This window comes from Micrasema longulum, unplaced genomic scaffold, assembly GCF_059751315.1.
Source record: "Micrasema longulum isolate JH-2025_06_02 unplaced genomic scaffold, ASM5975131v1 h1tg000480l, whole genome shotgun sequence".
NCBI lineage: Eukaryota > Metazoa > Arthropoda > Insecta > Trichoptera > Brachycentridae > Micrasema > Micrasema longulum.
The window spans coordinates 391,778-418,755 of NW_028277677.1; the positions used below are offsets into that span (position 1 = coordinate 391,778).

The 26,978-nt window shown below is 31.9% G+C and overlaps 1 protein-coding gene across 1 annotated transcript; it reads left to right on the forward strand.

Moving 5' to 3' along the window:
* Positions 1-1,161: 1,161 nt before the first annotated feature.
* On the forward strand, positions 1,162-26,555 carry LOC148281274 (fatty acid hydroxylase domain-containing protein 2-like). The gene is made up of 7 exons (XM_088226941.1): positions 1,162-1,310; positions 4,873-4,993; positions 14,265-14,338; positions 15,351-15,526; positions 20,013-20,185; positions 24,853-25,125; positions 25,942-26,555. Exons 1-7 carry the CDS (start codon positions 1,265-1,267, stop codon positions 26,087-26,089), a joined length of 1,011 nt encoding a protein of 336 aa, XP_088083067.1. The 5' UTR covers positions 1,162-1,264; the 3' UTR covers positions 26,090-26,555.
* The last annotated feature ends 423 nt before the right edge of the window (positions 26,556-26,978 follow it).

The window sequence follows — 26,978 nt, forward strand, 5'->3', positions numbered from 1 at the left end:
AAAAAAATATTTGAACAGACGGTCTTCCTCGGAACAGGTTTCCCAAGTGAAACCTTAAGCGAAGACCTTCGCCATTAGGTGCCGATACGGGTTTGATGATTTGTAAATGTGTAAAACATATCATAATATTGCTGAAGTATGACAATTTCAATTATAATTAATAAAAAGGTTATATGTATTTTCACGAGATACATTTTTTTTATTTTGCGGACTATTTTTTATTTCTCTTTCTTCAATCCGTGTGTCATGTCTGAGGATGGTGGCCTCGTCTGTGGACAGTCTCCCTCCATCTGGAATGGTCTTGTGCTCTTTTATAGGCATTCGTCAGTGATGATTCTGATAATTCAGTGACCGAGCCGCTCCATCTTGTCGGTTGACTTCCACGCGACCTTGTCCCTTCGACACTTCCCAGGAGAATAGTTTTCTCCAAACTATCAAAGTTCCCCCTGGAAATATGCCCAAAGAACTGCAGGATTCTTTTCTCGCCCATGCATGTTAGTCTTTCTTCTATGTCCAGTTCCTGGAGAAAAGATGCATTCGTACGTCTGGCCGTCCACGGAATCCGCATTTTATCCGAATTTTTTATTTACTAGAGCTCAATGACACTCTGAATTATTGTCATTTTAAAAATTATTGTGAAGTTACCATTTTAAGGTTTTCGATCAAGAAAACACTTAAATACATATGTAAATACAATTTATTACTCGTATTATCTCTTCTTTTTCCATAATCAGCATCTGTAAGTGAATAGAGCACTGCATTGGAACATCGGTTGCAATGGACATCGATAATTGATTGCATAAATACAAGTGATATTGTTTCATTTCAGGTAATATGAAAAAAGAAAAAACACTTTTAAATAAGTTTTTTATGTCAAACTTCTCGTAAATCGAACTCGGGACTTCATGTATGATGGCCAAATGCGCTACCCAATAGATACATCACGGTATTCCATATGTGTAAGAAATATTTTCCGACAATATTTACAATCGTCAATAGTGTTCGAGTGCCCCCAGTTTACAATATTGTTTTTAATGTTTTTGATTGATTTTTTGTGTGAGACTTTTAAAATATTCAAGACCGTCGCCTAAAAATAAATAATGTTATAAAAACAATAATATACGTTTTCAGAAAATTAAATATATTCATGTGTTACTTCTGTTTCAATCAGACAGAAACATAACTGTGGTCTACCGATATTGTTGTATTCAATTAAAGAAAGGAGTGACGTTGTTTTCAATTTACCAACATTGGCGTCATAAAAATGGCTGTTCTTCGGCAAAACGGGAAAAGTTCAGAAAAACACAATGGTATGAATATATAATATTACACTTTTATTTATGTATTTATAAATGTATGATTATTACCAGGGAATCTTTATAACACAAGAGCATTTGAACATGAATATGGAGTCAGGAGTATTGTCCGGTTAGGTTATTCTCCATTTAACATAGCTCACCCTGTTCTAGATGGAGATTTTTTCGTATTCTTTCGAAAAAATTCGTCCTATGTCCCCACTACACAATGGTAGGTGCAAGAGTAACGTCCTTTCATAGTTTAATAATGGTGCTAAGTTCAATCATAAGGCAAAAAAAAAATCCAGTTCAGAAAGTAATCAAGAAACCGCAATTGTCAGATTAATGGGATGTCGTTTCATTGACACTCCCCTAAATGAGTAAAATAATTGACAAATATTTTCAGGCGTTGCCTAGTAAGTGAAATAATTATTTCCTGACCTACCAGATAGGAAACCCTCTGGCCCGTGCAGCACCAATCCACCCGGCCCGGTAACTTTCCGGGTACATCCTATAAACGCATAAAAATGTGTTGCCTTTTCACAAGTGTCGTAAAAATCCAGACAACCCATACCGCATTGAAATCTGACAAATCTGTGATGTCGCGGAAAAGGGGCGCAACTCAGATCTTTTATTATTTGGGTTTTTACTAAAAAAAATAATGTAATGAATTCATACATTAAATTTTTAATGTAAATTAATTGCTTTGCTTCGAACTTTTTTACTGTCATTTGAAACCCCATTCAATGACGCACAAGAAAAATGGGTACAAGTTGATGTATTCCTCATTTTGGCAATAAAAGCGTGATTTTACATTTGAACCTAAGTCGATATTTGTAAAAATGACAAAGAAAAAAGACCTAATTCAAATTCTGTCTTCTTACGATTATTTTTTCATCAAATTTGTAACACGGGAAAGGGGCACAAGTCAATTTGTGCTAGCAGTGCCATAGCTTGGCCATAACGCAAAGATGCAATGCAATAACATTAATTTATTACATGGTAAAAGGGCGTTTTTTGTTGAACTCCATCCTTACACCGCGTCACCTCAAACAGGCACGAATTTCACAAAAAACTTGCCGGAGACGGCGGCTGAATGAATTATTGTTGATTGATATATTTAATTTAATAACTGTTTTGTTATTTTTTTATATTCAATAATGTCAAATATGTAAATAAACTCTGTTTTTATTTCTTAGACTGCACATTTGTTTCGATGACCTCTGCCTACGTTACCATATATATATTTGTTTTACCATATTTTTCATCATTCACCGCACCGCACCACTTTCCAAAATGCTACACACTAAGTTCAACTCCCAATACCTTGGAAGCTGAATGACTTACATTGACAATGTGAATTTGAAATGTTAATGAGGTTTCAAAGGTCAATCCCAGGTTTCTGATCTATGCTTCAAATAAACATCAGCCATCTTATAGTTGTAATTAAGGTTGCCAGATGTCCGGTTTCTGACTGGACAGTCCGGTTTTTTTCAAGTCTGTCCGGTCAACAAAATCTTGGCAAACCGGACAAAAGATAGTTCGGTTTTAAAAAACTAGTGTAATTTTGGTCACTTGCGCTGAAAAAAAACCCGGCGCGGCGCGGAAAATAAATGACAAACATTTCGGAATGAAAGTCCATATGAGAAAAGAATATCTTTCAGATCATCAAATACATGAATTTACTAAAAATTCTCTAAATGTTTATCAAAGAGCACTGGCTTATATAGAGAAGTTGTATAACTTTGAAAATAACAATGATAAGACTTTTAGTTGTTTGGGTCTCAAACGCGGAAGATTGCCGACGCTAAATCAATTGGTTGTGTTATGGTCATTATCTCTATGGCAGCAGCAAACTCCCCCTGAAAATATTTATGAAGAACTGGCTGCACTTGAAACTTGAAAGTGTTTTTCCTTCTCTTGAAGCCGAAGGCACCTCCATTAAAATGTGGTGCATTTTTTTCAAAAAAGAAGCATCACTGAATTCGTTGCAAATCGTACAATACGTTCCGATATCAAATGCTTTTGTAAAAATAATATTCAGCGTGATGAAGAATTTATGGTCAGATGAAAGAAATCGTCTGGCCGTAAACACTGTTAAAAGTGAATTGTGCATTTTTTTCAATATTAATGCAAGTTGCACTGAATTTAGAGATGCAATCTTGGGCTATAAAATTTTATTAATAGCAGTGGTATCGAATGCAAAACACATTAAAAAATAGATTTATATATTTAGATTACTTTTGTGTAGTTTGTTCTTTTGTGTTGTCATTAAATAATATTTTTTTAAATCTTGTCCGGTTTTTTTTTCAACCCATCTGGCAACCCTAGTTATAATACAAAATACGATAATTTCTAGTGAAACACATCACCACGCACTTGTCAATATTAAAATCTAGTTTATTATCCTTACTCCAGTTCGTTTGTCTCTCAACTCTCTCAGTTAATTGAAATCCTGTGACGTCATTGCACGTCGTTAGCGGAATTGAGATAAGAAAGCGGAATCAAGTGATCCGCCGAATCAAAAGCTTTTGCGAAATCATAATAAGAAACATATTACAACAGTAATGAAGAACATTTTTAGAGAAGGTTATATAGAAGAAGTTGATAAATCCACCTGGTCCATGAAGAAGTCCAGAAATCGAAAACAAAAAAAAAAAAAAAAAATCAGGCGTTGCCTAGTATGTAGGTGAATTAATTCAATTAGATGAATTTCACCAGCGTAAATAAATGCCTCAACTCTTTAAGTTCACAAACATCAACAGACAAAAGAATTGAAGGAATATAGATGTTACAATATTGTAACATTCATGTAACATTCACCATTATGTCCACATGGGCATAATGGTGAATGTTACACAGTGTGTAAAGTAGCCACTTAAACCAGCCAATGACAGGTCATAAGCCCTGTAAAAATGTTCATCACTGTTGTAGTATGTTAATATTAACAGCTCCCCGGGGAGTTGAATCCAGTACTTGTCTACAAAAATTTGGACAAACTCAAAATATTGTTGATAAATACACCTGGTCCATTAAGAAGTACAGAAATTTAAAAAAAAAACAGGCGTTGCCTAGTATGTAGGTGAATTAATTCAATTAGATGAATTTCACCAGCGTAAATAAATGCCTCAACTCTTTAAGTTCACAAACATCAACAGACAAAAGAATTGAAGGAATATAGATGTTACAATATTGTAACATTCATGTAACATTCACCATTATGTCCACATGGGCATAATGGTGAATGTTACACAGTGTGTAAAGTAGCCACTTAAACCAGCCAATGACAGGTCATAAGCCCTGTAAAAATGTTCATCACTGTTGTAGTATGTTAATATTAACAGCTCCCCGGGGAGTTGAATCCGGTACTTGTCTACAAAAATTTGGACAAACTAAAAATATTGTTGATAAATACACCTGGTCCATTAAGAAGTACAGAAATTAAAAAAAAAAAACAGGCGTTGTCTAGTAAGTAGGTGAAATAATTCAATTAGATGAATGTAACCCGCGTAATCAAAGGTTTCAGTACTTTAATTTCACAAACATCAACAGAAAAACATATTTGCCTTTCTTTTAGAAAAAAATGAAGATCTTGGAAAAAAAACTCTTCCATCATTTTCATCCTATCTATTTGAAGCAGTAGCTGGAACTGTTCTAGGCTTTTTTGGAGTTATGGCCCTTAAAACTGCATCTTTGTGGTAAGTACTTTTTGCATTTTTCGTTTTAAGTCAAAATGAATATTTTTGCTATGGGTGTTCTATCCCACGGTTTAGTAGATAATTTCATCGCGATTACGTGATTTCAAAATGAATTTACCGAGTCGTTAAGGGGGCCACACATTATCACACTTCTGATAATGTGCGACCTTAGTGCGTGTTTTTTTTTTGGATAAATGTATGGGATACAAACGAACTTACGAAACCAAGACATTACAAATATCAAAAATTCTCATAGCAATAATTTTTAACATCATATAATATAATATATATGAGTGTGCGTGTATGTGTGTATAATTTTACATGCTTGTGCACGCATGCGCATTTGCATGAATATGTATATGCACTTATTTATAAAAATATTTTATAGACCTTGAAATATATGTGTATTTTGTACTTAAATTATTAATATTATAATCCCACAGCGAGCACAAGAGGTTGACTCTTTTTGTGTGGTACTTTGTTTCGTTTTTGTTTCTGTACCTTTGCTTTATTGTGTTTTTTTTGTTAACATGTTGTAACTTTATATTTTATTTTAAAAAAAAATATATTTTTATCCATGGTTTATTAAATTAGTTCATATCAAAAAATAACTAAAACAACTTAGTTTTTATTTATTTAATTATAATGAATAACTAAAAAGTTAGTGCTTCAAATACAAAATAAAATTTTAAAAAATATTTCATAATATAAACTTTTAATAATGTTTCAATTTTATATCAAAATTTCTCAAACACATATTTTTTCAAATCAATTAAAAATATATTAAGGCTTTCCGTTTCTTTTATTTCTTTAGGTAACACATTGTTCAGTTTTAATCCCTTAAGACCGTTTTACATTGGGCATAAAATGGTACAAGATCGTGTGCAAGTTTTTGCGCAGTTTCTTGAACAATAATTATTGTACCAAATCTTGGGCCATTTTATTAGCTGTTTTACATTGGGCAGAGTCTTGCGCGTAAGCATGCATAGTGCGTAATATTTGACGCCATTACTGACTACAGGTTGTTTGAAATTTGACAGCTCGCAAACCGAGCTATTAAGTGACTACGCTGTTACTGACTACTAACAATATATTATTCTTTTTGCGATCAACCAACAAAGGGCTTCTAAATCAACATGGATTTTGAACATTTGCTCCTGGCAGCTATTGCAGTATCTGCAGTCTGCAGTCTACCCAAAATGTTTTTCCTAAAAAATGACAAAAAACTCCATGCATAAAAAAGATGTGATCTAAACTATTTTAACTTTTTCTCGATTATTGAAGGCATAATTTAACATAGAATTAAAGAAGAATGTTAGATTTTTTTACTATAATAACTTTCCTCTTTAATTCAAAATCATCGAAACATATTTTATTTAAATACTTTGTCTTTATATTTGAGTACCAATGTAGTTTTTAATCGAAATTTCAAGAGCCGTAATCTGCCGGTCGAAAATAAATTATATTTTAGTCTTTAGTTTTATAAAATTTATAATTGAACTTTTTATCAGAAATATCTTTTTAAAAATACATAATTATCTCATTTATGTTTTTTTTATATTGCGAAATTTGAAAAGATCCGCGTTTTAAAATAGCAAAGTCGAATGATTTTCTTACTTTTCATCAGACTACAGACGTAACATTTTTATTGTTGGGTGCGCGCGCAGATCTTGGTTCAAATATTGGTTGAAAAATACGCGTTCTTTTTCTGAATTTGACCACAGATTAATTTTATTTTATATAGATACTGGAAAAACATACAATTTGTAGATATTCAATCTTACGATAAAATTATCTCATCAGTGTTTCTTATTGCTTTTGTAATAAATGTCTATTTTTTTCTTGTACAATGGCTTTGTACATTCAATTTAATGTTTTTGTCAGTAATTTGTTTTTTTTTTTTACGAATAAAGAAATTAAAACAAAGCAATACTTTTTGTTTATGATCTCTTCAACTCCCTTTTAAATAAAACGCATTCAATAAAAATACCGTTAACTTTTGATTGTATTATAATAAATGGATTTTTATCTGAATTAATTAAATTAATTCAGTTCGGCAGTTCGGCAGTTCAAGTCAGAACTACGAGACGCAAACCTTATTCGGGAGGATGCTCAGGAATTGCGAGCTGACAGAGAAATGCATAGAGGCTCTTTGTGGACACCATATGATCCAACAAGAGAGCGGACATAGAATGATGACGAATAATAATAATAATATTTAGCACGCCGTTTTTAAATCACGGTTTTCAAATTCGAAAAGAAATCCTTATTTAAAATTTAAGTTTTTTTTTTAAATTTCACTAATTAATTATTATCTCACTATCCTTGGTTGATATCTGTAAAAAATAATCAAAATTCTAGAACACATACCATAAATCTTTATGCACATATATTTTATATTAAAGATTTTATGGTATAAAACTCTATACTTATTTATTTAGTTTTTTAAATAAACAAATCGTTGATTTGTTTTTTGTTACTTTTTTCTCAATTTGTGTATTGGATAAAAAACATGACACAAGCAACAACAAATAATTGAATGGGCCTTGATAATTGAAGTTGACAGATGACAATATGTTTCTTTTTTAGTGATACCGTGTGTATTGGATTTGTCCCGACGTTTCGGCTACCGTTGCAGGAGCCATCTTCAGGGTAAACACGGTATCACCCAAAAAAAGAAACATATTGATAACAGTGATCGTGAAAACCTTCGCACCTATTTGACAGATGACAGTTAACAATATAACAATGGGATGCGCGCGCAGATATTGGCTCAAATATTGTATGAAAAATAGGACGTGTTCTAATTTGACCACAATTTCATCCAATTTGTGTATTTACGGCAAAATATTTACTAGTATGATCTCTTCAACTGCTTTTGAAATAAAACGCATTCAAACATGAATGCCGTGTACTTTTATTTGTATTATAATTAATAGATTTTTAACTGAATTAATAACATCAATTCGATTCGGCAGTTCGTGTGAGATCTACGGGACGCGATCCTAATTTGGGAGCTGACAGAAATGCCCGGAGGCTCTTTGTGGACACCATATGATCCAACTAGGGAACGGATATGGAATGATGATGAATAGTATCATTTGGCAGTGTTTTTAGATTAGGTACTGTTTAAAACAATAAAAAATAATGCTCCCGTATAAACCCCCCTTTTACAACTTTCGCTAATTGTTTTCTCACTAGTTTTGATTTATATTCATATCTAGATAATAATAAAAGTCACGAAATCATTATGTAAGTACTCGTCGATATCTAAATACTTATTTTGTTTTTTCAATAAATAAATTGTTGATTTTATAATGATCTTTCTTAGTTTTTACTTAAATTAAATAAATAAAATTACGCAAGCAACAACAAATAATTAAATAGGTACGCATTGAAAATTTAAGTTGACAGATGACAGTTAACAATATAATGGATGCGTGCGCAGATATTGGCTCAAATATTGTTTGAAAAATCGGACGTGTTTTGAGTTTTTGGAATTTGACCACATATTTCATCCAATTTGTGTATTTACCACGCAATATTTATTGGACCAAATTATACACAAGATCTTGTACCATTTACTGACCAATATAAAACGGGCTTTATACAATATTAGTTTGAAGTCTCTGTTTTCTCCTCATTGCGCATCGGTAATATTATCTTTTTTTATCCCTATTTTCGTATATATGACATTGTTAGTTCAATTTGGTTATATGTATTTTTTATTTATCCTCTTAATCATTTTATGTATAAAAATTGCCATATTATATTTTATTTGCTGCTTTGCTGTCAGCAAGCCATTTTTTTGTGCATTTTTTCTTCATTAGAATACATATTTCTTTTCAGTATAATCCTCATCGCTTCATTTTGAAGAGTTCTTATGTTTTAAATATCTTCTTGATTCCATGACGAATCTCAGGTAAAAAATCAGGGATGCAAAATCATAAAAACGGTCCACTGATGAGATAATTATGAAGACTTAACTTCTCGAACACATTATTTATATAAAAACCATACTACTTAAAAAATATGCACTTTGGAGTCTTCTTCAGAACCACGTTATCCTAATAAAGGGGATTCAGTCTCAAGAGTTAGTAAACATAAAATAAAATCTGAGTGATTTGCTGTGACGGAATTTGAATGGCGTTTTTCATCTAAAAATAAATGTTCTAATGAATCATTTAGGGCTGTTTTTATAGAAATAAATACATAAAATACATTTATTAGCACTGCGATGTCATTGTCAATTATTTAGTAGGATGTGCGAGTACCAACTGGTACCTAATGTTTATTTGGTTGAATTCACATTTTAAAAATTTTGTTTCCCTAATAAAAAGTAACAGAATTTTCATATTAAAATCACGTTTTTATATTATAACTTGTTCGAGATAAGCGGCTTTGAGTTTTTTTTCGTTTTAAATCTCAAATTTTCTTACATATGATGCATATCTTTTTTTCCATACTGTTGTTTTTTACTTACCCTTCTTTGCGATAAATGATACGTTTGTTTATTAATTTTCTTTATTTATGTAAATGGTGACCGACCGAAGTTTTCGTTTCTGTTTCGGTCTAAAATTGGTCGAAACTTCAGCTCAGCCGAAACCTGCGGTCGGGACGTCTCGGAATACGTTCGGCTGTACGCTGTACTATAGTCCTTAAAATATAGCTTGATTAGAATGACAGCTGTCAAATTAATTCCATTAGTGATAGGAAATTGACTTCACTGATTCACTGATCAAATTGATTTTATCAGTTATTTCATGCAATCACGAAACTCTGTTTCTGAATATTGATTTAAAAAACGCAAAAACAAGCCTATTATAGTGTGTTTAACATAATTATTCGCCAAAAAATAAGACATTTATACTTTTTTCATGAACAACATGAAATTAATTATTTTTTATTCGATCAATTTACATTGATCAATTTGTCTCATCTCTAACGTTTTTTGCGAAATGATGTAACCTTGTAAGAACGTCGCTAATAATTGGATTTTTTTTAGTTTTAAAGCTGATTTTATATAATTATGTTGATTTATATGTCAAGCATTGGATTGAAAAAAATAAGTAACACGCCAGATACGAATGATTTTTCGTGTGTCAATATAAATAACTCCTTTGACGTTACTACAAAGTTATGTCGTCACTTTTTCTGACAAATGTCATTCTAATCAAGCAATATTTTAAGGACTATAGGGTGCATCTTATGCCTCGTGACTTCGAAGCGTAATATGTGACCTTAAGTTTGTTTCGGCATTCGACGGTGAGAAAGGCCAGTGTTGAAAAACTGTTAAATATATAAGTTATACTGTATGTAAAACTTAATAACGAACCAAAAAGGGCTAAAAAATTTACTCATCAAATTTATGACTTTTATTTAACACTATTTGTAATGAACTTGTAAGGTTTAATAAAAACACCCAATTTTAGATGTTTGGAACTGACTTTTAACTCATTTAAATAAGTTTCGGTTTCGTAAGAAACTTAGAACAGAAGCCGAAATCCGGCTTAGGTTTCGTATTTGGCTGAAAATCTTGTTTCGGTAAGTCACTATTTATATAAGGGCTGCGTAGAGCAGGGATAATTTTATCATACCTACTACCTATTTGCAAAAATATAGAAGACGAAAACTGTTGGATTTTAAAAAATATGTTCTCTTACTCGCGGTAGAAATTAAAGCACTTAATTGTTATGCGAAGTTTTCCTAAATTTATTGAAAATATTATAAAAATGGTTTCAATAAAAATGAACCACTCCTAAATGTATACTTATTAACAAATAATAAAAAAATTTAAAAAAAACACTTAATTTGCTAATTTAAACGAAACAATTAAAATGAAGTTTATCCAAAAATATTGGATACATTTAAAATAAAAAATACTTTAATAAAAATATAAGGTAGCCATTTATTTAGAAGGGAATGTGGAAATCAAGATCATATAAACTAGCTAATGACAGGTCATAAGGCCATTAAATGTCTATCCCCTTCTCAAAAAAGTTTTATCTCTGTTTATTTATTTATATGTACGCCCAATGGGCATTTTTATGGACACATTTATACATTGAAAATTATTATAAAAAAATTAGAAAGACACAATGGTTTATAGTAAACTTTGTGGGAGTGGAAGCGGGAGAAAGGTGTTTGTAATTGAATTTGATTCGGTGATCGTTTGAAAGAACTTGTTATCAAAGAAATCAAGACTGGTATGTTTGTTGGCAGGCCTAAGAATTCTGGGCATAGGGGGATGAAAACCATAGTTAGTTCTATGGTTATCGGTATGAAAGAGTAAGTTTTGTCTGAGGTTTCTAGTTGGGATATTTAATTTTATTGAGCTCAGTAGTTCAGGCGCATCAAAAAGTGAGCTGAGAATTTTAAATACGACTATAAGGTCGGATTTATTTCAACGGTCTTGAAGAGAAGATATATTCAAGGTAGTCCCTAACTCATCATACGTATATACGTCTCTGGATAAGCCCAATTTCCAGCCTATCTTTCTCAAAAATCTATGTTGAACTGATTCAATATTCTTGATACATCATAATGTGGAGACCAGATAACAACATCCAGATAACCTGTTATAACTTTTCGGGGATTAATACATCCTCAAAATATTGCCTGAAGAAGCGAATGAAATGAATCCAATTTTTCAGGAATCGCAAATTCTTAACTCTGGAGAATAAAAGCTTCGGGACATTATCTACATTTTATTTTATTTACATTTTTTTGTTTGCATTTGGTACATTTTTTATTACATAATATTTCACTTTTTTTATGAAAACAAGAAAATCTCACATAAGCAGCCTGTACATGGGTATATTTAATCTAGAATACATTATGAAATTTATGGTGTAGATGCATAGTTTAAGGATTTTTTTTTAACGTGTAAAATAAAAATTGTAATTTTTTTATATACGAGTAAGCGGAAAATATTTAAGTAGATAATAAAAATTTAAAAAATACTTAAGCGAATAAAAAGTTTATCTTGAAAGAAAACATTGACATTTATATTTGTGACCAAGTCTAAAAATAAATTATTCGAAGAAGAGAGGCTTAAATGATCATTTTCCGTTGTGTCTTGAAAGTAATTTATGGTGTAAATGCATAGTTTAAGGATTTTTTTTTGACGTGTAAAATAAAAATTGAAATTTTTTTTCATACGAGTAAGCGGAAAATATTTAAGTAGATAATAAAAATTTAAAAAATACTTAAGCGAATAAAAAGTTTATCTTGAAAGAAAACATTGACATTTATATTTGTGACCAAGTTTAAAAATAAATTATTCGAAGAAGAGGGGCTTAAATGATCATTTTCCGTTGTGTCTTGAAAGTAGGAGTTATACAGTTTAGGGGCAAGGACATTTGCATGCCTTTGTCCTAGTGTTGATTTACAAAATGGAATATCCAAGACTTGATTTTTTCTTTGTTCTTGGCGGTTTAAATTTTAATGGAACAAGTGCTGACGATTTACAACACATTTTAGACTATGTAGACAATATGTCTGTCTTAAGCCCTGTTTACACGTGACAACACAATATTGTTTTATCCCAAGACTCGACCGTTGTCTACGTGTAACGTGTAAGGCAATTCTCGCTGCTATGGCAACCCCGGGTTTCTCTTTAAAATAATTCAAAATAAAAATAAAAGGTCTGCGGTCAACTTACCTGACTGAAGTTAAAAAGATCAATGACTGAATGACTCTGCGAGGTCAAGGGCCAGTTCAGATGCCGTTGGTATATACGCAAAATTTGCCGTGGTTTAATCAAATGAATTCATTAATTACATGCAAGTGGAAATAAACAATTCATAATATGGCAAGTATATTTTTACTATTATATATGAAATACATAGGTACATTAAGTACCTAGTTTATTACTTACTAATCATTTTTAATTTACTTCTTTCGGAATAAGATTATTCTCTAATCCTCTAATCCTCTAATCAACGAACTTTTGAAGAAAATTGCCAAAACCGACGCTGAACCGGGTGCCTCTATATCTATGACTGTTTAGTAATAATCATTATTACAATCCTATAGAGCTTTTTATAATTGAAGAAACTGCTGACACTTTTAGAAGGATTTCGAAGTGGTACATGTTTGCTCTACCTTTTACCACTCTTCATGAGACGAGGGGTAACATATTTTTTTATTTTTCAGAATTAGGCTGCTTAAGATCTGGAGAATAATTTAGCTTCGAGTCCGTCAACGTCTGCTGTAAATAAACCTGAACTTGTAATCGCGCCACTTGTCCGTTAGCAGTTGCACGCTCGAAAATTGCTGATTCGCGGGATGCGTTATCCTTTGTTCACTTTGCTACAGAACCCTAAATACAATGATTACAATTCCTACCTTATTCTGGGTTCTGGTACCTCTATTGCTGGTACTTCTGTCGCGGCAGTCAGGATCAGATCCAACCTTACTGTCAGTTTGACTTGCATGCACTTGACGAATTATACACACAGTTGATTTAATACTTATTGATGGTAAAATATCATTATTGATTTAAAAAAAACAGAGGCATTGAGGGGATCCTGAGGGGTGGGGACGACGTGTTGGCCTCTGTCCATACGTCCTCCTCCCCCCTCCTTAATCTGCATAGAGTTTGTATTCCTTAGGAATATTTATAATAACTTTCCTCTATGCGCAGCTGACAGAGAGTCCCTCAGGACTCTATAACAGCTGCGGGTGGATGGTGGGCTTAAGGGTCTCCCCTCAATGATGGCAAAATATCCTTTTGCGATCGCGGTGACAATATGAGAAATCACATGTGCACACTGCCGGTTCAGTCGTTGTTCCGGCGCCGGAACAATATAGGTACCCACGGTAGGCAGAGTGCAACATCTTAACCAGGGTCCCGTAGGTAGTAAAAAAATCCGAACGCCTCATCCTAGCAAATGTGCTAGATATATAATATATATCACACGTGGCGTAACCAGTATGTATTATATTATGTTTTATCAGTATACCTTTAAAATAATTATATTTATATGATGTTAATTTCGTTTTTAATGTCACGATTTTAAAAGAACGACGTTTTAAAATTGCAAAATTGTATTAAAAACTTTATTTTTATCAGGTTGCTTTATGTGTTTTATCGCATTAAACTTTTTTTTTTAACTTGTAGTTTTATTTAACAAACTATGTAATAAAAATGAATCGTCTTTTATTTATATAATAAACAGTCAAAATCCCATACTATTTCTTTAATAGCAAGTTTAAACTTATTATTCTAAATTAAGTTATTCTAAATAATCATTTTTGTTGCTTGCAGGTATATATCAAGATACTGGGGAATATCGGATGATATTTTTCAAAAACAGTGGGATAAACTTTTGGAATTTACAGGTATTTTCTACGTGGTACATTTATTTAAAAACAGATTACAAGTGTAAAAAATAATGTCAATAACGAGGGATAATTATACGCCATAAACCTGATAAATAAAATCGAGTGTAGATAAGTCCCTCCTAGACTTGTGGTTGGAGCGTTTGCCTTTCATGCTTGCGGTCCCGGTTCGACTGATATTGGTTTGAAATGTGATCGAGAAACACCGCCTTTCGTGAACCAATACGGTGCCCTATGAAGGTGAAGAACGGAACACTGATTTATTTTGCCTTCAGTATTAGTATGGGTGATAATGAGTGATGTTTTGTTTTAACATATGTCTACCAAAAGTGTATTTACACTTTACACTTACAATAATTTGAGTTTGTCTAAAAATATTGTAATAAAACCAACTGGTCCAAGGAGAAGTTAAAAAAATGGGAAATTGTTTTCAGGCGTCGTCTTGTATGTGAAATAATTCAGATAAATCTTTTCACAACAATAAAGGTTTTAGTTCTTTAACTTCACTAAAATCAACAGGTGGAAGAATTAAAGAAATCTTAATTTTCAAATAAAGGTAAAAAAAATGAATTTTACACGGTGTGTAAAGTGGCCACTTAAACCAGCCAATGACAGGTCATAAACGCTGTGGATGCCTAGACTTTTATATTCCCTTCTCTAAATATTTTTTAATTTTTTTTTATTATTAATAAAGCATATAATACAAAAACTACATATTATACTCCCAGGAGTTATTAGAAACTCTTTTGGGACCGTACATAAGAAAAAACATTTTTTTACAATACAAAATATCATACAAATTAATATATCCGAAATTAAAAGAAAATATTTTTGTATAAAAAACATAAAACACCATTTTATATAAACTACATTAATTATTATCAATATCAAAAAGATTTAAGAAATATTTTTAATTGCGACACTTTTGGATTTTTTATTAAGTTTTTCGTTATTCTTCATCTCTGATGTATTATGTTAACAAAGTTAGTGATTCAAATATTATTATTTTTAGGTGAAAACCCTTACGTTATCGGTGTTATCATTCCGAATATTTTAGTAATTGCTTTATTCTGGATTATCGGAGGAACGTATTTATTCATGGATTTAACCAACAAACCAGCCTTCCTAAGGAAATACAAAACCCAACCAGGCTCAAATGAACCAATGGACTACTCAAAATTGATGAAGGTAAACCAATGATGCTTTCTTCGGTAGTCAAATGATATCTATTTTCTAGTAAAGAAAACAAACTCATCGATTTTCGTTTAACAACATTATTTCTTTACGTATCGAACTTAGTGCGAAGTTAAGGAAAATTATTTAACGCCTAGTCGTAAGGTTATTCTGTTTCCGGGTGGATTATGAATACAGTTCTGTGTGTGAAATATAACCACCACCATGGACATGTGCTATCGACAAAATGCCTACTCTCAAGTAAAAAAAAATGAAGAATGTAATCGAGGGAGATAAGTCCTCCTCGTTGTGTAGTGGTTGGAGCGTTCGCCTACCATGCTAAAGGTCCTGGGTTCGATTTCTGACATGTTCGATTTCCAACAAGAATACAAAAAGTGAATGTGATTTTTCTCAAGCCTAGATGCTCTGAATCCTTATTCTGTCAAAATTTCGTTTCGTCTCATATATCCATCTTACTCTTACGCAATCAAAACCGTACTTCACTCTCGCTCCCTCTCATACGATACGAATGATCTTACGAAACGAAGTACAGTAAAACTCCAACTATCCTAATCGCTTTCGTAATTAACGTACTGCGATTCGCAAAATAATGTATTTCGCGTCGGTGCGTTGTTTTGTTGGTGAGTGCGTTTCATCGTTCGCCATAGCTTCTAAAAGAAAACGTGTTGTGCTATCGTTGACGGATAGACTAAAAATTATAAAGCAATCAGTTAAAGGAGTTACGGGTAAACAGTTGGCCGAGATGTACAATGTTGGACGATCAACGATTTCAGACATTAAAAGGAGCAACCTACAGTTTTAAACTTCGTATCAGTGCTTGAAAACGAAGATGGAAGTTCTTCAAGAAAATCAGTGAAGTCAGCAACAATGGAAGATATAGAAGATGCCCGAAAATGGTAATCACTGTCAAACAGCTTACTTCGACCGAGATGTTCAGCAAGCAATGACTTTCATTTACAGTACGGTACGTACATACTGTACAAATGTACAGCACGTGTAACTACGTTTAACGTATATAAAAGTGTAGCCTTTTCAGTTAATTAATTAAAAACTCTTTTTTTTTAACAGTTTTTTTTCCTCATTTCAGCATACATAAAGTAATTTATCAAAATACATTCTTTTTTCGAAAAAAATTCAATTATCTGCATTTTTTACTATACAAATGGGGTCCGGTCCCAATTGATTCCCATGGTTGTAGTTTTACTATAGTTACAAAATAAGGACTCTGTGCCAAAATTCGCCACTCTTGGCATGTCGTGGTGCAAAAAAATAGTGGTGGTTCTTTACGGCAATATTTTATTATTCCTGGACTGGCACGTGACTGATCATCTTACCTTTAGTGTAAAAAGATGGTCAAGACACGCTGCGATTAGAGCACCAATCAAGTTTCCTGCGCACCGCGGGATGCTGAAAGGGAAATGTTCATGAGTAAAGTTATATTGTAACATTTATTTAAAATACAGCAATAACGTCATTGTTTATTTTTTAATTATCTACTGGGCCGCCAACCTATTTGTTTGTTTGTTTGTTTGTTTGTTTATTTATTTATTTATTTTATTTTTTATTTATTTATTTATTAATTAATTTATTTATTAATTTATTTATTTATTTATTTATTTATTTAATTAATGATTTATTTATTTATTTATTTATGTGTTTTTTTTTATTTATTTATTTTTGCACCACAACAGGCCAGGAGGCCCAATTACAGTGGTGAATTACATCACAGAACACCCAGGCTTGAGAAAAATCACATTTTGATTTTTTGTGTTCTCACCGGGAATCGAACCCGGAACCTTTCATGTGTGAGTCAAGCGTCTTGACCACTACACCACGGAGGCCGCCATTTATTATAATAGTCAGCGAAAAACCTCCTCGTCCTTTATTCCCTAATCCCAAGTAATGTGCAGTGTTCGTTTTATAACATAAGTTCGTATTTTTACATAATATCCGTACGAAGGTCTGTCCAAAACTAATGCCCCCTATTTTTTTATATGAAAATAAAGTTAGTTAAGTGAAAAAATTTCATTTGACGCTATTCCTCAAACCCTTTTTTGCAGTAGTAATTTTCTGCGTCAACAAGTGGCAGCACTGTAGTCGCTTGCAAAATGGCCGACATAGAAGTTCAATTCGAATGTTTGTTTACGTTATATCTTTGATCTTCGCAAATTCGACCACATAACCGAATATCGCACGCAACTACATTGGCTCAGTATCAGGCATAGAAGAAACATTTACATTCTTTCACTTCTTCACAATATTTTTTTATAATCCCACTTCGCCTGTTTATCTGATAGAGCTCTTCAAACTCTATCACAACACGGACCATCTTTTCCTTCTAGTATCGAGAGAACCCCTTTAATACAATTTTCTTGCCTCCTTTTTTTTATTTTTTTAAAATTTTATTTGTGATTTTTACACCTATTACATAAACAATATAAGTAGAAATATATATAAGCAATACTAAAGCCAATTTAAAAAATCCACTGTAAATCTATTGACACATAATTTATAAGAAAAGAGTTTGTTTCACATAATGCATAAAAAAAGAGTTCATTGCTGACGTTTGTATTCATGCGTATGTGAATGTGTGTATGCGTGAATGAATGAATGAGGGAGAGAGTACATGTGCGTGTGGGAATGAATGAGGGAGAGGGTGCGTGTGTGTGGGTGCGTTAGTATATAAAAAAAAATTGTTTAAAACATGTAATTATATTAAAAATGGTACAAGAAAGAGCTTGGTAAAAAGTTTAAAACCTTTTTGTTAAAATTTAAATCAAGAAATGTTATAAATTGTATTTTTTAAAAGTATGTTAAAATTCAAAACCGTATTCTTAAAAAAAAGTATTTTATTTTAAAATTTAACTGATACACACTGAACGAATAATGTGCGACGAGTCCCATACAATACTGTACGGTAAGTAACCACAAAATGCAGTAAATACGATATAATGTCAACAATAAAACAAGGTTTGACAATACGCGAACGTTGATTCAAAACAAACATACAAATACATATTATATGCACCTACATAAGTATTTTTTACAGTAGTAGCTGCTCGATTGTGGAATAATATACCCACTAATGTTAGAGACACCCCCTTCTTTATTTACATTTAAGTCAAGATTGAAATGTCTCTATCTAAATATTTAAGTTGTTCCTTTATCCTTCTTTGTTTCCTTCCCATCCTCTCTCTTCTCTTTATAGTATAGTGGTATTTTTTATAGTCTTAATCTTTGTTTTTTAATTTTTGTATAAAATTGTAAGATTCAATAGGTCCATGTACTTGTAATTTTCTCAAACTGAACGGTTTAGGTAGGTAGGAAGAAATTCCCTTAAGGCAATATACCCGCCCTTATATGTACATAAATTGTATATGTATATAAAGTGTTAAATTAATAATTAAGTTCGTATAAGACAGCGTTTTGTGATTGAATTCTTGAATGCCGAAGGTAAAACACCCGTTTGCATTCATAAAAGGCTGAAAAATGTGTGCGGTGATAAAACAGTGGATGAGAGAACACTATTCGACGATGGCTGGCGAAAAGTGGAGCGGCAGGCCGTTGACTGCAGTGGCTTCACGCAAAATTCAGCGAGTCGTTGACATCATTCGTGGTGACTGCCGGATAATTGAAGATGAATTGTGTAGCGCAGTATGATGACGGTATTCAACAACTAAGGTACTCAAAGGTTTGTGCATGATGGGTACTAAGAATGTTTACCGAGGTTTTACCTTAATGGAATACATGCTTTTATTTCAAGATGGACCAAAACTGTGGAGATGTATGGAGATTGTATTGAAAAGTGACAAATTAGTCGCAATCGTAATCGACAAATACTTTGGTTTTTAACCTATGTAATTACATTTAAATTTAACACTCAAAAGGAAAATTAAAATAGGAGGCATTAGTTGTTGACTGACCCACGAGAGTACAAGTATACGGACATCAATTTTCTTCCTGAAAGAAATAATAAGAAATTTTACTTAGCAACCACGTTTTTGAACTAACATGCTTATGAGTTTTTTGTTAATACATTCGCTGATAATACGAAATACAAAAAATACGTTTGTGTATCGTATTATCAGCGCTATGATTTTTGAAAGCTTTGCAATTTTGAAATTACTCCGCCTGCGACGTCACAAGTTCTCTACGGTGAGTTCTGCTGATTGGCGAATTGACTTTTCGTAAACCAGAAACCTATCACAACACTCTGTCATTGATTAATTGACAAGAGCTCGTGACGTCATTCAAAGTAGTTCATTTTTATTCCTTTTGTCATACATTTTCGAGAAACTTCGCCGTAGGTACAATTAAATGATTTAATTAACCTAAGAAACCTTAACTCTAAGAAACCTTTTTTGTATCCAATTTCCCGTAGCATTGCACTTTCTCATTTTGAACCTGTCATAATTTAAAGTTTAAAAATAAATCTCTTCTGTTAACTAATACATTTACTACGACATGTTTTTGTTTTCAGGCGATAAAAATAATTCTCCTAAACCAGCTGATAAGTATTCTCTTCAGTTTAGTAATAATATCTTGTCGATCAACGTTTCCCGATGTGCGGACATTGCCACCATTTCAAACTGTTTTACTTCATGTCATTGGATGCATCAATATCCACGAAAATTTGTTTTATTACATACACAGGTAATTATTTCTTGACTATAAAAACATTGCGATAAAACTACGTACGCATTTTTTTACACTAAGATAATAAAGGCATCAGGTACTAAAATAATGTCAGGTGGAGTAGGAGTACTGGTGGTTTAACTTAAGCTGGCGCGTTTAGAAAACTCACACTAACGCATTTAAATTGTTGATTAAAAAAAAATGTTGTATTAAATTTTAACCAAATGTGCTATCTTTTTTCGAATTCGGTGATGGATTAGAGGGTTGTGTATATGAAAAAAAAATACAATAGGTTAAGAAAATGTAATATTGATTTACTAAAATACTTGGTTTCATTATTTTATATTTTTCAAATCATTTTTTAAAATGTAGCATTTTACTAATTAAAGTCCTTCTAAGAACATGGAACAATTGAAATTTGAAAAAAATAATTTTTTTACAGTCATTACTCTAGACTACAAAACTAGAATGCGAATTGTGAAGATTGTTTTAAGTATATAAATAACAAGGTTTATTGTTTGTCAATAAGTGTGTATACATATTTTCTCCGATATAATTTGTACTGTGTATTTTAATTACATTATTATATTCATTATTATTATGATGAACACAAAATATTAAATAAAAAACATGCTGATTTAAAAGCAAATACTTGTAAATATATGACATTTTCTTAATAGCTTTTTTTCGCTCTAATACAAAAGAGATTTTTTAAAACATTTAATATAACATCAAGATTTTTTAAATCAGTATTATGTACGTTAAAAATGTTTTTGTGTAAGTTTTGCGAAAGCGCCATCACTACATAATCGACCCATTCATGGTTTGATTAAATGAAAAAACCTGCATATTAATAAAACAATATTTTTAATCCATAACTTAATACTCGTACATATTATTATACTTTTACTACTAAGGATTGCAGTGAAATTCAGACGAACGCATAAGCATCCTGTGTTTATTGTATTACCATATCATTAGCAATTAATAAAGCAATAGTTGTCTATGTCACAGTCATAAGCGCGTCTAAGCGCGAGAGAGACAGATATTATTTTAATAATGCGTATGCCTTGCGATGTCAAACCATGGGCTCATTAACGGATACTACACAATGCGTATGTGTAAGTATGGCACACGCGCCAGCTTATAAAAATCCACCGGTAACTGCGGGGCAAGGAACAAAAGCTCGCCAATCAAAATCTTTGGAATTATGGGTCTTTTTGCTCAGTCGGTAAAATAGAGAGATGCGTTGTTGTTCCAAAATCGAAACAATGATGACACCATTGAAAACCCTTTTAGATCCTTTTTCTTTCTCATTTCAATGATTAAAGGTACATATTTCATCGGTGGTTGCTCTAATTATTTATATTACAATATCAACAACAACAACAACAAACCATCACGCCGTTTCCCGTAGGGGATCGAGACGCGGATCGAACGCCATATCACTCTGTCTTTGCATACAGACATCGCTTCTTCTACATCGATACATCTTCTCATGCACGCACGCCGATTATTCCTGCTCTTGACATGTCGATCTTCAAGTATTTCATGGACTTGATCGTGCCATGTCTTTCTCGGTCTTTCTCGTTTTCTGAATCTATCAACATTCGCATCGTAGATCCGTTCTTTCGCTGTCCATTCGCTCTACATGTCCAAACCAATGCAGCACCCCTTTCTTGATTCTGTCGATAATGCAAGTCTCAGCCTTACATAGTTCACGGATCTCGACATCTGTGCACCTATCATCCATCGTTTTACCAAACGTTCGCCTAATGGATCGCATTTCGACAGCATTTAACCTACTTTCACAATTATTTTTCCAATTCCATACTTCGTTCCAATTATATTAGAAGATATACTGCTATGAGGAAATATAAGTTAGATAAGGTATTATTAATAACCCCATGTTATTTTATGTTTTTGGGAATAAAAAAAAAAGGTTTAGTTATTTAAAAATAATTATAAGTGAAATCGTGGTCACGGAGAGCGGTTACTTTGAATTTACAAAATAGTAACTTGATACCGTGATTTCGAAAATCTGACAAACCATCAGTATTGAAAAAGAGAATTACGATTTGGTTGACAGACATTGGAAGTAAGGAATCTGAGAATTTATTGAGGATAGTAATCTAAATATTATGTAATCCTATTGAATCATTTATAAATTTATTACGTTTTTTGTATGTGCATATATATATTTAACCATATTTTTCCTTTGGGCTATAACTGTTTTTCTATTTCTTCGATATCTTTTTTATTTCAGGGAAACATATTCGACCATATTTGCCGCCACAAATCGGTTTCTTAGAACAGGCATTTGCCCATATAGGAACCGATCGCAACGTTAGGCATACTAATATTTCTGGCTTGCCGACCTTTCGTATACTGAGCCTACTCTTAGTACAAGCAGAATTTGTCAGAGTGTTTTTTGTGCCATTTTGTAAAATATGAAATGTAGAAATTTAAAAAATATTAAAAAAAGTATGCCACTTGTACCTTATACTATGTGATGTCATTGTGCAATGTACATCATAAAATTAAATATACTGCAGCTCACAGCTATTGTCTGTTGGCTTGAACTAACAAGTTTTTGTTTTAATCCCCGAATAAAAAGTATTGATCAGAATTTTCCTTTTGACAAAATAGTTTTTTTTACACTATAATTATGACGTATACCAATCTGGTAATTGATAGACTTCGAGCTATTGATTTTTTTTTCTTTGAACCCTAAATTTGCTTACGTGGAATAGGGAGTTCAATTTTATGGATACATTTATTTCCATACTTTTTTTTCTTTACCCAACTTGATTTGTGTTAAATGATACGTTTGTTTACTCATTTTCTTTAATGACGCGATTGTGTGTGCAGGAAAAATTTTACCAAATTATTTTCAAAAGTATGAAATATAATAAACAGGAAAAAACAATATTGACGAACCGGCAATTACGAAATCTATCAAAAAAAGATGGATACGTTTGAAACTAAATACAGTTTCAGCAAAGTGACGACATTATCGAGTCTTTTTTTTTAAATCAAAAACTTTGTTCCAAAAACGGAAAAAAATCTAATGTATGAAGCCAATGTAAAAACTAAAATATGTTATACGCAGCTACTATGGGGAGCAGGATATTAAAATGACATAAACAGACTACAAAGACAACAAAATAAAATATTAAAGTTAGTATATGACCTTCCCTATCTAACTGCAACTAGAGAACTTTTTTAACAAACTAAGCAATTAAATATAACTGAACTCTTTCAACTAGAATCATTAAAATTTATCCATAAATTAGCCACTAATGTAATTGTAGAAGATGAACTAAAACTTGTAAAAAATTGTAGTCAACATGGACATAATACGAGAATATCAGACAAATACCATATACAACTTTCTAAAACAAGACAAGGACAATCAAGACTAATGAACCAGGGACTGAAATTAATTTCTTTGTCTGTAACACCTTTTAAAGTGTATATTTTCATTCATTGCTACATAGAGTTATAAAATGTATTTTAAAATATAATCCATCAAATAATTATTAAATGTTATTAAATATTTGTGTATAACCACTTACTGACTTTTCTATGTCTACCGGTTTCAAGATGTACCCGTCTCTTCGTCAGGACACCAATTAAACTAACATGCAAAACCCACTATACACTATCAACTATTTCTCAAACAACATGGAATATTTTCCTAATTTAATCAGTGCATGTTTGTCCTATTCAGTGCATGTGCTTATTAAAATGCATGTCGCATTGGTTTTATATTTTTATGCAACAACTATACATGTTGATTTAATTGGTATCTTGTCGAAGAGACGGGTACGTCTCGAAACCGGTAGACATAGAAAGTCGGTAAGTGGTTATATACAAATATTTAATAACATTTAATAATTATTTGATGGATTATATTTTAAAATACATTTTATAACTCTATGTAGCAATGAATGAAAATATACAGTTTAAAAGGTGTTACAGACAAAGAAATTAATTTCAGTCCCTGGTTCATTAGTCTTGATTGTCCTTGTCTTGTTTTAGAAAGTTGTATATGGTATTTGTCTGATATTCTCGTATTATGTCCATGTTGACTACAATTTTTTACAAGTTTTAGTTCATTTAGTAAATACTGTTTAAGTTAATTTATATTCAAATTAAACACAAACCTTTGTTCAGAAGGGAATGAGGCATGCACAGGGCAACACAGAGAGAGAGAGAGAGAAAGAGAGAGAGAGAGAGAGAGAGAGAGAGAGAAAACCACATAAACTAGCCGATAACAGTTCATAAGGCCTGTAAATATCTCGACACCCATATTCTTTTCTCATAAAAGTTTGCTATATAACAGGGCTTATTACTTGTCATCGGCTGCTTTTTTTTTTTAATAAAAAAGAAAAGAAATATTTGCGTTCTTCTGATTTACCCATTTTCAACGAGTTGTAAATAACTCACTATTAGAAAATGGAAATAAACTTGGAGTAGAGTGGGATTCGAACCACGGACCATTGGTCCGTTAGTCCGAGACACTAGCCACAGGACCACAACCCGATTCAAATTTGGTTCAAGTGGCCACTTTACAAACTGCGTGACATCCACCATGCTGCCCACAATTAGGCATCTTTATTTCTACAACAGTTGAACAGTTGATGAATGCCACTGAACTGAAACTTGTTACAATGTTCCAGGATGCTTCACCACAAAAGTATCTACAAGTACATACACAAGAAGCATCACGAGTGGACTGCCCCCATTGCAATAATTGCCATGTACTCGCATCCCGTGGAGCATGTTATCGCTAACTTGATACCGATCTCAACGGGTGTTAACCTTTTCAATACCCACCCTATTGGAATTTATATTTGGCTGTCAATTGGAATATCTGTTTCGGTCTTCGATCACTCGGGGTACCACGTGCCCTTCGGCCCGAATCCTGAATATCACGACTATCATCATATGACGTAAGTTAAAAACTATCATCGTTCCACGAAAACATATTTTTCTTCAAAAATCTTACTGTGTTGGAAGAGATTTGTTTTATTCAGAGATATATAAAAAAATTGAGAATGTTTAATTTAAACTGATAAGCAATTTGAGATTTATTTAAGAAGACTTCAATTTGAATAAGAATATTTATTTTTAAAACATCTGCATTAGGAATATCTATGGATTTTTTCTGAGAATAAGATGACCGGATAAAAAACTTTTCCCAATATCTTTCCCAGCATATAAGAATACATTTTCATGGCTGCTCAGTATAAAAAATTAGCAGTCAGCATACATATTTTTCAAATATTGGTAATCGTATAAATCTTTCAAATCAGTAAAATAAAATAGCACACGGCAGACATATTACTACATAAATTCATACATTATGTAGTAATCTACACACATTGTTACAAAAACATTATATTTATATTTTAATTGACAGTAATATTTTCTGAAAGTGTGCAGGGATTTAGAGTTTTATGGTAGAAAAAAGTATCCAAATACAACCTTCCATAAACCTAATTGTAAATCATTGGTTTCTAGCAAAAACTCAGGTGGAAAATTCAAAATGGATGTTTGAATTAGTATACATTAAAACATTGTTTTAGACTGTTAGTAAAAAAAAAGTTTAAAACCTAATCATATTTTATTTTAGATCAAAGTATGCCATCTTTTGTTAAATCACACGAGAACTTCCCGGGCGAAATATTGTATTAATCTAATGATTGAATTTGCAGTTATTATTTAAAATAGTTTTCTGTGTTTAATGGAAGTATTTTATGTTTCAGATTCAATGGCATTTATGGGAACTTGGGTTTTTTGGACAGATTGCATGAAACGGACAAGGTTTTTTTAAACTCCGTATACGCTAAGAGAAATATTTTCACTATGAATCCAACGCCGCTCCGGGAGCTTTACCCAGAAGAAAAGCCGTAAAAAATATATCACTCTGTTCTTAATCAATATTAGTTAATGTCTAAATATTTTTTAAGTGTTTTTCAATGACAACTAAATAAATTGGTAGCATTTTTATTACTTTCACAATTTAAATTGGAAACTGCATATGTATGCCGGCAGTAAAAATACTATTTGACTGATGCGAAATTGGATTTCTCTCAATTTGAATCTGCGTCGAATTGAGCTGACTCTTATGAATATCGAAAGTACAAACATTTACATCAGAAACCCCTTCGTAAACGCCGACGTTCATAAAATCAAAGGATTTACATCTCACAAATTTAAACATATTTTAACGTATTGTCAGTTAGGTAAACATTAAAATATGTTTTTGTATTTAACTTACGTAGCCTTAATAGTTTTACATAACATATATCTTACCTGCATTGTTTTATATGTATTTGATTAAAAATAAAAAAGTTTTGCTCAGTTTTCATTTTAAAAATTCTTTCATTGACTCCAGCAAAATTGACTTTATGGCTTAGTCATTTACCATTTTGATCATCGATATAATTTTTAAACTGTAAAAAAATTCTCGTGTACATTATCCAAGAACGTTTTTCGCATGTAATTCACGAATCATAAAACTTTTTAAAATCAATTATTATGATTCACCAAAAGTAATTTCATTTTTAGTCAATAGACGCGTGTAAGAGAACTTTGCTTCTTACGATCATATATTACCTTTTCTTTTTTTGTTTTTTACTAAAACGATTGGTTGAAGATTTGCACTTTATACTCAGTTTTATTAAGCTTCTCTAAGAACAAAAACAACCTTCGTAAATTTCGATAAAATGACATTGAAATAAATTAAACGGATTTGTAATTTACATAATATAACAAACTCGTATGTACATAACAACATATT